This window comes from Panthera pardus, unplaced genomic scaffold (assembly GCF_024362965.1).
Source record: "Panthera pardus isolate Hobbes unplaced genomic scaffold, ASM2436296v1 HiC_scaffold_8, whole genome shotgun sequence".
In the NCBI taxonomy this organism is placed as follows: Eukaryota; Metazoa; Chordata; class Mammalia; order Carnivora; family Felidae; genus Panthera; species Panthera pardus.
Genome location: NW_026527013.1, coordinates 6453077 through 6467185, shown reverse-complemented (window position 1 = coordinate 6467185; position 14109 = coordinate 6453077). Strand labels below are relative to the sequence as shown.

Sequence of the window (14109 nt, the reverse complement as noted above, 5' to 3'; positions counted from 1 at the left end):
TTTATTTATTTTTGAGACAGAGAGAGAGAGAAACAGAGCACGAGTGGGGGAGGGGCAGAGAGAGAGGGAGACACAGAATCCAAAGCAGGCTCCGGGCTCCGAGCCGTCAGCACAGAGCCCGACACGGGGCTTGAACCCATGAACCGTGAGATCACGACCTGGGCCGAAGTCCACGCTTAACTGGCTGAGCCACCCAGGCCCCCCAAGCCGTGTTTAAATAGCCACATTGTAATGACAGATTTAGACTTCCAGAATAAAAGTGGTTACCCTTTAAAAAAAAAAAAAAAAGAAAGAAAGAAACAGCAAAGAAAGTATCAGGGGCCACTGCCGGTGGTTGTTCAAGCTGGTGGTTTCAGTTACTCGAATGCAGGGCCAAGAGCTCACAGCTAAGCCGAGGAATGTGCTTGCTCTTGAGTTATATAAAGCATCGAAGGAGATAAATCACGTTTGCAACCCTCAGCTCAGGCGGGGAATGAGGTCACAGGCATACATATAGCACATGATCTTAGAGCTGGGACAGCTCCCGGAGATCATCTGGCCTCCTGCCCCTTCTCCCAAAAAGGAGGCAGCCAGAAGCAAGCTCAGTGACTTGCCCAAAGCCCTACAGCCGGAGCGAGAGGTCCAGCCAAGAGCAGCCCGTGGGCTCAGGGCCTCGGCCAGGCCTCACCAGCCGTCCCTGAGCCTCTGCCCCCGAGGTCAATCACTGAGGAAATCACTAACTTAAAACAATCTAGAGAAAAATAAATACAGACAAACATAGAAACAAACTGACCAAAAAAAAAAAAAAAAAAACTAATGGGGGAAAATGACATCTGTTTCTCCAGTATAATGGGTTTTTTTTGCTTTGTTTTGTTTTTAAATCCAATTTTAATTAAAATTCTAAGCTAATTTGGGGCGCCTGGGTGGCTCAGTCAGTTAAGCATCCAACTTCTGCTCAGGTCATGATCTCGTGGTTCATGGGTTCAAGCCCCACATTGGGCTCTGTGCTGACAGCTTAGAGCCTGGATCCTGCTTAGGATTCTGTGTCTCCCTCTCTCTCTGCCCCCAACCCACTCACACTCTGTCTCTGTCTCTCTCAAAAATAAATAAACATTAAAAAAAAATTTGCAAAAGTAAAATGTTAAAGGGGCGCCTGGGTAGTTCAGTCAGTTAAGCATCTGGCTTCGGCTCAGGTCATGATCTCTCAGTCTGTGGGTTCGAGCCCTGTGTCAGGCTCTGTGCTGACAGCTCAGAGGCCGGATCCTGCTTAGGATTCTGTGTCTCCCTCTCTCTCTGCCCTTCCCCTGTGCACGCTCTGTCTCTTCTCTCTCTCTCTCTCTCAAAAATAAGTAAAAACATTAAAAAAATTTTTTTTTAATTTTAAACTAATTTATACCAACTAGTTTGAAGCACAAATAATTTCCTATTTTTCTACAAATGGATGAAGCCTATTAAGTAAACAAGATTATAGACTGAGGGGGGAAATCATCACTAGTATAAATTTTTAATGGAAAGCACAGAAGAGAACTGATTGTCACTCCTTGCTGTCTCCAGTCCTTAAAACGTAAGGGTCTAAATTTAGGGGCTAGAACTCTTCCCTGACTTTGTCAAGAGCCTCTCCATTCCTAGCTCAGCGCAAAAACCCAGCGGGTTGACACAGCCGCATCCCCACAGGGAAAAGGGGGAGGAGGAGAAAATTGCAGAAGGAAATGGTGGCAAGGGATAAGAGCTATCTGGTTTTGACGTGAGTCTCCAGGGTGTCGTCAGGTTGAGAAACGTGTGTGCACGTTCTTGTATGAGAGGCTGTGGAGTGTGTGAGCGTGCACACACACCCACACGTACCCTGGGAGAACCAGGATGTGGGGAGATGTTTCCCTCGAAGCGGGACAAAGCACATCGTCTGCTCCCACACACCCCGCCCGCACTCACCTTTGAGGCAATAATCCAACTCATACAGCTCACTGTCCTCCGCCTGCCTCTCCCAGAACACCAGGTAGTGCGTGATGTTGCCATTGGGGTCCGAGGGAGGCTTCCACTTCAGAATGATCTGAGAGGAGGAATTCGAAACCGAGATAGGATCCAGGGGGACGGAAGGGTCTGCAAAGGAGAAAGGAGACAGGTCCACCGTGAGCAGGAGGCGACTGGCTGTCGGGCGGGCGCGAGGAGGACACACGTGTTGGAGAAGTCACGCGGATTTTCGCCGCAGTGATGACTGAACCTCAGAGGACGCTGCAGGCCTGTCGACGTTCACCCGGCAGGCACACTTGTCCACTCACACCACACATCACATGGCCATTCATTCATTTACGCAACAGGCATTTACGGGGCTCCAGCCGGGCTCCAAGCTCTGTCCTGGGCACTGGGAAGACGCTGGGGAAAAGGAAGATAGCGGGAAGAGACAAATAAACTCACGTTTTTCTGGTTAACGTGCGCCCCAAATGGAACCCAGCCGTGGGGCAACCGTCAGCTCTTGGATCCCAGTCGTCCTCATCACTGGAGTGGCGGCTCATCTAAGAGTCCCCCAAAATGCACTACCTTTGGGCCCCACAAAACCTACCCCTCAACAATGCAGGTGGCTGATCCCTCAGTGGGGGGTTGGGGGGGACTCAAGGCAGAGGAAGCTAGAAGTTTCCAGAAACTGTTAAGTCATTTGGTATCATTGGAGGACACAAGATGAGGGGCACCAGCCAAAAAGGCCGGGGCTGGCTCATGAAATTTGGGCTGTGTCCCCTGGGACAGGGCTTCTCACCCCCAGTACTATGGACATTTGGGGCCACATAATTCTCTGTTGTTGTTGCTGTGCAGGATGTAGGGAAAGCATCGCTGGCCTCCACCCACAGCCCCACGTCCACCGTCACGACAACCAAAACTGTCTCCAGGCATCACCAAGCATCCCCGGGCGGCGATGGGTGGGTGGAGCAAATCACCCCAGGCTGAGAACCCCCACAACAGGAGAAGGACTTGGGCTTTACGAAAATACAACTAAATCGCTAGGAAATACTCCAGCCCGCCCCAACTACCCCCCACCCCCCCAGAATGGAAGGGGAAGGGACACAGCGATGAAGTAAAAACGGCAAAACACTGTAATTGTCGAAGCTGGGAAATGAATGGTTCATGGGGCTCATTTTTCTTCTACTTTGGTGAATATTTGAAAGTTTTCCATAACGGGAAGAATGTGTATACATATATATACACCCTTCAAGTGACTTGTTGCTATTGTCTTGTCTTTTGAAATTATAAAGCCCAGCACCCGGCTCTTTTAAGAAGCCAATAAACACAGGGCGCCTGGGTGGCTCAGTCGGTTGAGCATCCGACTCTTGGTTTCAGCTCAGGTCATGATCTCACAGGTGGTGAGTTCGAGCTCCGCATCAGACTCTTCGCCGTCAGCACAGATCACCTGTCCTCTCTCTCTCTCTGCCCTTCTCCCGCTCATTCTCTCTCTCTCTCTCTCAAAAATATGTGAATATCTAATAAATAAATTAATTAAATTTTTTAAAAAAGAAGCCAATGGCCACAGAAAAGAGCACTTCTTCCATCACCGTGTCAACCTGTTAAAGGCAAGATTTCCAACTCATATGACGAACACTTACTGGTGGCATCGGTCTGGACATAGATGATGTCACTCTTGGCCCCATACGTGCGGCGCTCATCAGAAAAGGTGACCAAGGTCTTGACAAAGACAGCATACTGGGTCCAGGGCTTGAGACCCCGCATCAGCCACCCTGGGTGGTTCTGCGACTTGGGGTCATTGGACCTCAGAGGCGGGTCAATGTCCACCACCGTCCAGCTGTTGGAGCCACACGCGTCCTGCCCGTCGAACTCGGTCACATTCTGATAAGGGCTTCCAAGACAAAGCAGGACAAGACGGTTATCATTTCTTGACTATCGCTCTGAGCACGGAGAGATGCGGCGGGAACAGTGACATCCTATAAGGTTGCGTCCTGTTCATCAACAATCTTATGCCACAAGGAAAAATGACTCAGGTCCCAAAGAGAAGGGACCACTTACTTCCCTTATAGCTCATTTTCCAATTAACACTTGATGGCTTATTGATAAGACTGTAAGAGAGACTACTTCTCGGCACACATTTTGACACATGATAAATCTTCAGAGATGGAATAATGATTAATATGAACATGATCACCACTTCCATTATCTCCCTTTAAAATTTCAGGACAGTCAGGGGCACACCTGGCTGGCTCCCCTCGGTCAGTGGAGAAAGAAACTCTTGATCTCAGGGTTGTAAGTTCAAAGCCCACATTGGCTATGGAGATTACTTAAAAATAAAATCTTTAGGGGCACCTGGATGGCTCAGTCGGTTAAGCATCTGATCTGAGCCGTCAGGTCATGATCTCATGGTATGTGAGTTCATAGGACTCCACACGGGCAAAGTGCAGCCTGCTTGGGATTCTCTTTCTCTCCCTTTCTCTGCCCCTTCCCCATGTTCTTTCTCTCTCCCTCCCTCAAAAATAAATGAGTAAACTTTAAAAGAAAATAACATCTTAAAAAAATTTTTTTCTTTTCAGCACAGTCGTATACAGTGGACCCTTGAACAATACAGGCTAAACTGCATGGACCCACCTACATGCAGATTCTTTACAGCATAGGACTATAAATGCATTTTCTCTTCCTTATGATTTTCCTAATAGCATTTTCTTTTCTCTAGCTTACTTTATCATGAAAATACAGTCTATAATACATATACAAAATACGTGTTAATTGACAGTTTACGTTATCGGTAAGCCTACTATCTGGTCAATAGGAGGCTCTTACTAGTAGCTAAGTGTTTGGGGAGTCAAAAGGTATACATGGATTTTTGACTACATGGGTGGCAGGGAGGTCAGCACCCCTCACCCCTGCATTGTTCAAGGGTCAATTATGCTTTAAAATGACCAGGTGTTGTTTAATGGGGATAGAGTTTCAGTTTGGGAAGACTAGAAATTTCTAGACAGTTGCATAATACTGTGAATGGATTTAATGCCACTGAGCTGTATGTACACTTAGACATAATTAAGCGGTCCATTTTATATTATGTATGCTTTACCACAATTCTTTAAATGTTGGGGAAAATGCCAAATAGATTTAAAAAATAAATTTTTAAACGCCCATGGAGTAGACTGAGCAAATTCTGTTAAGGATATATCTTGGTGAGATGTACGTCTATGCGGCCAAATGGAATATTGCTGTAGGAAACTGGCCAATCTGGACCTTCAAATGAACCCTGTTTCAATTCCTGGTTTTGACAGATGGAGATGTTAGCAACTTCACACGCCATCAACTTGTGAGATGGTCTAAAGGAACCTATGATGGTTATTCCAGAAGGAGGAGAGAGATCGAGGAATCTCAGAGGGGAACATCTGAACACACACACCACCTGCACACCTCTTAACCTTTCAACTTACGCCTCTTTGTAGAAGAGCATGAAGCCCAGGAGGTCTCGGAAGTCAGGGGGCCAGTACGGCTCCCATTTCAGCAAGATCTTGTCGTAAGATGTCCGAATGTAAGAAAATTTAAGTAGTTCATTTTCACCTAGGAAAGTTTAAAAACAACAGCAATATCAGTACTAAAAACTTGTTTCAGCCCAAAGCAGGTAATCCTACATTTCCAAGAGCATCCATGAGGAAGGAGATGTCAACCCACTGTTCCCTTGATGGGTCTCATTCCCATGTGTCTTCTCCCAGGGTTTAGAGGCAAGAACTGGTCGTGCAAGGTGGCCCCTACTATCCCTACCACAAGCCAGCGACTTGGCCAGATGCTTAACTGAGTAACAGCATCAGCACCAAACTAAGGACAACTGTCCAATAGTTACTGGGAAAAGTGATTTTCAAGAGTAACATCTGTCCTGATGCAATTCTGTCACACATGTGGCCCTGCAAGCCTTCCGTGTCCGAAGACATAACTCCAGGGCAAATGCACACATGCCACATAAGTCTAGAGAGCATGCAGATCTTGGAGAGACCGGGCCTTGGAAAGACTAATTCCCTCTGCCTGCGACGCAAGCCCTCCCGTAACCTCCACCCCAACCTTGCTCTCCTCACCCCACCCTGGATTCCCACATTCTGCCACAAGGAACCAACTGCATAGGTGGATATTAGTGGAAACCTTGGCACTTCAATGCTCAGACATTCCTTCAAGAAAGAACCTGTCGGAGGAGAGTAGTCACCTAACACTCTCCAGCTATAACAACTGCAGGGTCTGCTAGAGCATTTGAGCCGAGGCCATATATAAGGAGGTATCATTCATTCATTCATTCATTCAATGCCTATGTGGCATCTTCCAGTATCAGGCACTGTACCTCTGTAGTCAAGAGATAAGATATACCTGTCCTCACAAAGCCTATAACACACAGAGTTGTTCTAGCTCACTGGGGGGCAGTGGCACACCCCCTGGAGGCCACTGCCATGTTGAAGGGGGAGGCAAGCCATGCTATCTGGCCCAGGGGCTGGAAGGACAAGGGCATCACCACTCACAAGACGCCTGGTCCCCATTGGTCTTCAGGGCAATGTCGTTCCGCTCCTGGCGCCCCTTGGTTCCTGAAACCTCCTCCATCTTGTGAATTTCCGACAAGCAGAGTTTGGGATTATAGTGGAAGAAGAGTTTCCCCTGAGTGATGGTGAGGTTGTGTTTGCTCCAGTCCCATAGCTGCCTCAGGTTCTGGTTGTCCAAGGCATAGAAAGAGTAGTTCCTATGGAAACACACACAAACCCAGTCATACATGGGTTTGTCACCTCCAACCGCCAAGGCTGGGGGGCCATGGCTGGAGCTGATCGTGTTCGGTGCTACGTCCCCAGTCCTTAGCACTTGCCTGGCACGTGCCTGTTAAGTGTTAAATGAAGGGTGGGAGGAACAGGGGAAGGTGAGGAAGTCTCCATGGCCAGGAAGGTGTCTGTGCTCAGTCGTGTGGGGGAGGAGGGTAAGCGATGGGCTGAGATACGGTTTTGCAGAGGGGAAGAAAGGAAGACACAGTGGCACCTGAGGAGGACCCAGGGAAGAGAAAAATAGCCTCTCTGGCCAACAGGTGACAGGCCACAAGACTACAGTGGGCCCAACCCTCTAGCACATGGCATTCCAGAACACAACCAAGAACACTTAACCTTCCTCAGCAAAGGAAGGTTCTAGAACAGTTCACTAACTGGGTTAGATCTGTGTCTTAGAAGATCAGTGGGCCACCAGCACATGACAGATGGGAAAAGGGAAGCATCTGGACCTGTGCTGTCAAGACAGAAGTCACTAGTCACATCTGGCTACTGAGCATCTGAAACGTGGCCATTCTGACTGTACCAGAAGCAAAAAACACAAACTTTGAAGACTTCACATGCAAATTAAGGATGTAAAAAATCTTGTTTATCATTGTCCTGTATTGAGTCCACGTCAAAATAACATTTCAGATGGAATGCGTTAAGTAAAATGCACTACTGGGGCTCCTGGGTGGCTCAGTCAGTCGGGCGTCCAACTTCAGCTCAGGTCATGATCTCACAGTTCGTGGGTTCAAACCCTGTGTCGGGCTCTGTGCTGACAGCTCAGAGCCTGAAGCCTGCTTCTGATTCCGTGCCTCCCTCTCTCTCTGTCCCTTGCCCACTCACATACTCTCTCCCTCTCTCTCTCAAAAATAAATAAACATTAAAAAAAAAAAAGTAAAATGCACTACTAAAATTCACTTCACCTCTCTCTTTTAAAGTTTTCACACAGTGGCTACTAGAACATTTAAAGCCACACATGTGACTTGTATCATATATCTGCTGGACAGCACTGGTCTGATGCTAGGATGCCCAGCTAGGAAGTCATTGGTACAATCCAAATGAAAGGTCTGAGCCTCAGCAAAAAGGCAGTTTTATGGCAGAAAAACCAGAGTGAGCTGGTAAGTGATTCAAGAAGGTAGTCTAAACAGTTCGGTGATGGGGCGCCTGGGTGGCTCAGTCGGTTGAGAGACCGACTTCGGCTCAGGTCACGATCTCATGGTTTGTGAGTTCGAGCCCTGCGTCGGGCTCTGTGCTGACAGCTCAGAGCCTGGAGCCTGCTTCTGATACTGTGTCTCCCTCTCTCTCTGCCCCTCCCTCACTCATGCTCTGTCTCTCCCTGTCTCAGAAATAAATAAGCATTAAAAAAAAATTTTTTTTTTAAATAAAATAAACAGTTCAGTGAGTTGGCTTCTCAAAAAGCCATTCACAGCCCCCTTTTCCTGGCATTCACTTATCCAGCCTCCCTCGCAACTGACAATAGCCAGGTGACCCAAGGAGACAAAAGCAGGAATCAGTGTTGGGGGCGAGAGTGTGGGAGGTTCCAGGCAGGTTGTTTTAAGGAGACAGTCAGTTGGCCTGGGCCTTTGTCCTTCCCCCTTTGCTCGTCAGTTCCACAGCCATGAGGCTGGGGGTGAGGCAGCCATCTTGTGACCATGAGGGGCACAAAGATGGACAGAACCTTCCTGTTGGACAGGACGGCACTCGTTGGACAGCCTTCCTCAAACTTCTCGCTTATCAGTCCATCTCCACCTGCATGAAACACAGCTAGTCTAGCTTTCTGTTATTTTACTGACCTAAATAGAGTCAGCAGACCTGGAGGGGGGTGGATCTGAGAAATGAGAAAATGACAGCTGGGGCAAGGAGAGGAGTTCCATTTTGTACATGTTGCGTTTGAGGTTTCTGGGGGTCAGCCAGCTAGAGGCGGGCTTGAGGGTAAGCCAGGGCTGGGGGTCTCAGCACAAGCAGAAGATTGCTAGAGAGACGGCCAAGGCTGGGAACCCAGAACACCAACTCCCAAAGGCAGGCGGAGAAAGGGAGGGAGATAAGGAAGCAGGCAGCGTATCCCCAAGTAGTAGAATCCTATGGGCCACCGATGAGAATTTCAGCAAGGAAGGAGCAGGTGCAGCCAATGTCAGAGGGGACCAAGAAGTGAGAAGGCACAGGACACAGAAATCACAGGGCCCTGGTCAAGCCTGCATTCCAACTCATAACGAAGCCCAGACAGCACCCTTGGAGGGCACAAAGTTTGAGCTGGACTGCCATTTCCCAAGAGTGACTATATCATTTTCCTCAGCTGGGTCTCTGGACAGGTTCTGGCACATTCTTTCTTCTCCAGGCTTCTCTGGATACTTTCTCCTAACAGATTCTTTGGGGGCTAAGTTATATCCTTATAACTACAGTTAATAATACCGTATCACATACTTAAAAGCTGCCAAGAGAGTAGATGTTAAAAAAGTTCTCGTCGTAAGAAAAAAAGTTTGTAACTGTATGTGATGGTGGCTGTTAACTAAATTTGTGAAGATCATTTGGCAATATATGCAAATATAGAATCATCTTATACACCTGAAACTAATATATCAATTATATACCTCAATTACGAAAAAAAACTGTTTTTCTTCCCCTTCAGTTTTATTGAGATGTAACAGATTTATAACACTGTTAGTTTCAGGCATACAACATAATGATTTGAGACTTGTAAATATTATGAAACGATCACATAGTAAGTTCACATCCATCACCTCACAGGCTTTAAACAAAAGTTGTCTCTTATGACGAGAACTTTTTTAAGATTTTCTCTCTCAGCAACTTTCAAATAAAGAGTACAGTATTGTTCATTACAGTCACCGTGCAGTACATTACAGCCCAGGATTGATTTATTTTACAACTGGAAGTTTGTACCTTTAAAAAAAATTTTTTTTTTTTTATTTATTTTTTTTTTTTTTAATTTTTTTTTTTCAACGTTTTTTATTTATTTTTGGGACAGAGAGAGACATAGCATGAACGGGGGAGGGGCAGAGAGAGAGGGAGACACAGAATCGGAAACAGGCTCCAGGCTCCGAGCCATCAGCCCAGAGCCTGACGCGGGGCTCGAACTCACAGACCGCGAGATCGTGACCTGGCTGAAGTCGGACGCTTAACCGACTGCGCCACCCAGGCGCCCCAAAAAAAATTTTTTTTAATGTTTATTTATTTTTGAGACAGAGAGAGACAGAGCATGAACGGGGGAGGGGCAGAGAGAGAGGGAGACACAGAATCGGAAGCAGGCTCCAGGCTCTGAGCCGTCAGCCCAGAGCCCGACACAGGGCTCGAACTCACAGACCGCGAGATCGTGACCTGAACCAAAGTTGGACGCTCAACCGACTGAGCCACCCAGGCGCCCCGGAAGTTTGTACCTTTAGACCACCCGTTCCCTCACCCCCTTCTCCCCGTCTCTGACGTCCACCAATCTGTTCTCTGTCTCTGTAAGCTTTAAGCTTGGTTTTGTTCTGTTTTGGGAATTCCTTATATGAGAGATCCTATAGCATCTGCCTTCCTCAGACTTATTTCACTTAGTGTAACACCCTCCATGTTGTCGCAAATGGCAGGATTCTCTTCCTTTTTACGACCGAGTGACATTCTGTTGCATGCACGTACCACACCTTTATCCCCTCATCCGTCCGTGGACACGGGTGTTTCCGTGTCTTGGCAAAAACCCCTACGTTGTTTTAACTCGTGAACTTCCTGGTGAGCACTGGGGCCACAGACACAGAACCGGGCCACGTACCCGATTTCCAAGGTCTCTCCCCGAATCAGCCGTAACTTCCGGAAAAAGGAAAGTGACACAAGAGCATAGGACCTTCGGATCTTCAGGTACCCAGAAATTTCTTCAATGAGTCCGAGGTTGGCCTCCAGCTCAGCTGCCAGGTTGTCTAAGGAAAGGAGAGAATATCCAGTGAGTTGCGACAGAAATATGTTTACCCTCTCATAATTTCCCACAGTGAGGAGTCAACCTACAGGCTGCAAACGACTCCAACATAACCTGCTCAAAACGCATCATCCTTAGAATATGATCCGCAGCCTTTAACTTCAGGGTCTGCAAGTCCCTCTCTCAGTGACCAGTGCTTTTATTTTTTCTCATCTTTTACCTTCTTTGCCCTCCTCCAGACACATAGGCCTCCCCACAAGCTAGGCACATTCCTGCCTCAGGACCTTTACACTGGCTCCCTCCTTTGCCCAGGATATTCCCTGCTTGGTTTGCTTCATCTCCAGCTCAAAGTATATGCCTCCCGAGACCAGAAACTCTTCAAAAAGAGCAAACCCCTTTATTCTCTATTTCGGGGGCTGCCAAATGACAGCCCAGGGGCCAAATTCAGTCTGTTTTGTAATTAAAGTTCAGTTGGAAAAGAGCCACGCCCCTTTGTCCGCACGTTCTCTGTGGCCTTTTTCAAGTCCACAACAGCAGAGCTGAGTAGTTATGACAGCGACCATCTGGCCTGCAAACCTGAATATATTTATTATAGGGCCCTTTATAAGAAAAAGTCGCCAATCTCCGCTCCCTTTGTTACCCTGCTGTACTTCCCTTCATAGCAGGGTCCACCCCAAGTGTACATTATTATGTGTGGATGTGTTTATTTGTAAGATCCATCATGCATGGGTTTTGCTTTGTTCACTGTCAGTATTCAATAAATGTTTCCTGAATAAATAAACACGGGGGTGCCTTTTTGCCTGTGACAGTATTCCTGAACACAAGGTCCCCAGACCTGCAACAGGGACCGGTTCCTACTTGCTAAAAACACAGATTCCTGCCTAAGAATGCAAATTTCCAACTCGGAAAATGAGAATCGAAGGGTGGGTGGGGCCAGGGCTGAGCTGTGAATTTCAGGTCTGCAAGCCGACTTCTCGGGGTGGCTCCACTGATGAGTGTCTGGGAAGGTGGGTCCCCGCCGGCTGCCGCCCCCACCCCCAGAGCACTCACTGCCCCCTCGAATGTTGATGATTAGGCTTCCGTTGACGACGGTGCAGCCTCGGAGCTCCTGGGCAGATGTCACCGAGTCGATGGTCTTCTCGCCTTCCAGGATGTGGCAGACCTTGGGACAGGGGCCCAGGCAGGGAGTACACATCAGGCTGAAGAAAGAGCGGAGAGAGGGGGCTCAGGACACACAGAACCCCACAAGCGTGGCAGATACCACACTGCACAGGGTCCCAAGTGACTGGACCTATGCTGTCACCCTAAGGCAGGGGGCTTCGACCACAGCACGGCTGACATCTAGGGCTGGGGAATTCTCTGTGGTGCGGGTGGCCCACACCTGGAGGGTGTTAAGCCACATCCCTGGCCCCCAGCAGCACCTGCCCCTCGGCATGACAGCCAAGAATGTCCAGACATGGTCCCCTGTGGGGACAGTAAGAACCACGGTCTAATGTGCAGGTGCATGGCAGTGCTTCATGGTGGTAGGTCCTACAGCACTGCCCTGAAGTCAGGAGACTCACGCTTGTACCCCAAAACGATGGGGCCCCTGCCATACCCCAAATCAGTGGGGATCCACACTGCACCCCATGGAGGATCCCGTTCTACCCCGCAGAGACAGGACTCCCTGTCTCCCATCACACTGAAGGGGTGGGACTTGGGTGTTACCATGGTGATGGGAATTATTCCGAGCTGATGGGCCTGTGGGAGGAGGACCCCTCCTGCCGCCCCAAGAAGAAGGGGTGCTTCCTGTTGTGTGGGTTTGACGAGCCCACATCTAGAACACAACCTCACACGGGATCGTGTGCGATGGGGGCAGCCTTTGCCTCGGTTGCCTGTAGCCCAGGTCATCGAATAGAATACACAGCCCCTGGGAGTCCTTTGGGAACCAGCCCTCCCCTGCGCCCCACCCCTGCAGGGTCTGAGGTCGGTCTAGGCTGGCACAGCCCCCTTAGGTCCAGGCAAGATCCAGGCCAGGCCGGGCACTACCTTCTATCCCCCAGGAGGGGGTCGGAAGTGGGCACACGGCCAAGTCAGTCCAGCGGGGGTTTGACTCAAGTGCTTGGCACATGGAAAACAAGAACATGCGTCTTTGCTCTGATGGCGACTTTTTAGTAGCAGCATCAGTGTTGCCATTGTTCTTAGTTACACACCGGGGCACATTCATTCTTTGGGGACACCTCTGTGATGATAGTGCCACAAAGAACACATCCGGTCCGGTCCCAGCCCTGGCTTCAGGCGCCCTTGGAATGTCCTGAGAGGTGGGAGCATCTTTGTTATGCTAATGAGGTGGTCCCAAGGTGGCTTTAGGAAGGGGGCTGGTCACCAAAAAGACCAAGGATGGGGTTAGATGTGTGGGTCGTTCAGCCACTGAAGATGGGAGTTCAATCACATGGACGGACGGACGAGGATTCAACTGATCACAGCCGTGTGATGAGACCCCCCCCGCCCCCCGCAGGAAAAATTCTGGACAGCAGCTCAGTGACGTTTCCTGGACAGCGAATGCTGGGAGGGCCGCGTCCCTGACTCCACAGGGCAGAGCTCGGACCGTCCTTGACAACGTGTGCATCTTTAGTGATAATGCTGTCCTTGTAAGTGTGAGTAGCGTAAGTGCCTGGCGGTAAGCTTTGACCGTCAAGGCATCCATTTCAAAAGTCATCCCTCTGCCCACGTTCCGAACAACACAGCCAGATAAGGAACTCGGATGCCCCCACTCATGAAGCTCCCTCTGTCAGAAAGCCCTGGGAGACCTAGATAACTGACCTCTCGAGTGACACCACTCCTCCCTTCCTGCCCTAATTCCTCTTCGTATGCTTTAAATATACCAACGAGTGAACCCGCAAACCCCCTGGCCGGGACCAACCCCTGGCCAGGACCCCAGTAACGGCGGAGCCCCAGTCCACACTCTCTATCCGTGATCTCACTGTGTGGCCCGCAAGGGTGCCATGTAACCTCCAGGACTTGTGAGTCATCACCCTTGCTCCTCAAAGTTCTCAGATAGTCCTGGGGTGCCTGAGGAGCTCAGTGGGTTGAGCGTCCGACTTCGGCTCAGGTCGTGATCTCGCGGTTCGTGGGTCGGAGCCCGGCGCTGGGCTCTGTGCTGATGGCTCAGAGCCTGGAGCCTGCTTCGGATTCTGCGTCTCCTTCTCTCTCTCTCCCTCCCCTGCTTACGCTCTCTCTCTCTCTGTCTCTCTCTCAAAAATAAATAAACATTAAAAAAAAAAAAAGTTCTCAGAGAGTCTTTGCTGAAATGTGTCCTGTGATCATAATAAGAACGACAAGGGCCAGCCCAGCCCTGGTGGGGACGCGTCTGGAGCTCACCACAGCCTGGGTGAGCCCTGCAGGCATTCCTAACCAAGGGCACTACCCTTAACAGGCTCAGGACTCACAGAACAGTATGGCTTTTATTTTTTTAATACGGTGACTTGTTGCAGATTATTGAACCTG

The 14109-nt window shown here is 49.2% G+C and overlaps 1 protein-coding gene across 1 annotated transcript in view; it reads right to left on the bottom strand.

Annotated features, from left to right (window-relative positions):
* INSR (insulin receptor) overlaps positions 1-14109 on the bottom strand; it is a 137489-nt gene that overhangs the window by 35894 nt on the left and 87486 nt on the right. Inside the window, 6 exon segments of the mRNA XM_053896637.1 lie at positions 1909-2076; positions 3570-3820; positions 5382-5508; positions 6450-6664; positions 10483-10627; positions 11674-11822. Of these exon segments, the coding sequence (XP_053752612.1) occupies positions 1909-2076; positions 3570-3820; positions 5382-5508; positions 6450-6664; positions 10483-10627; positions 11674-11822 (1055 nt within the window).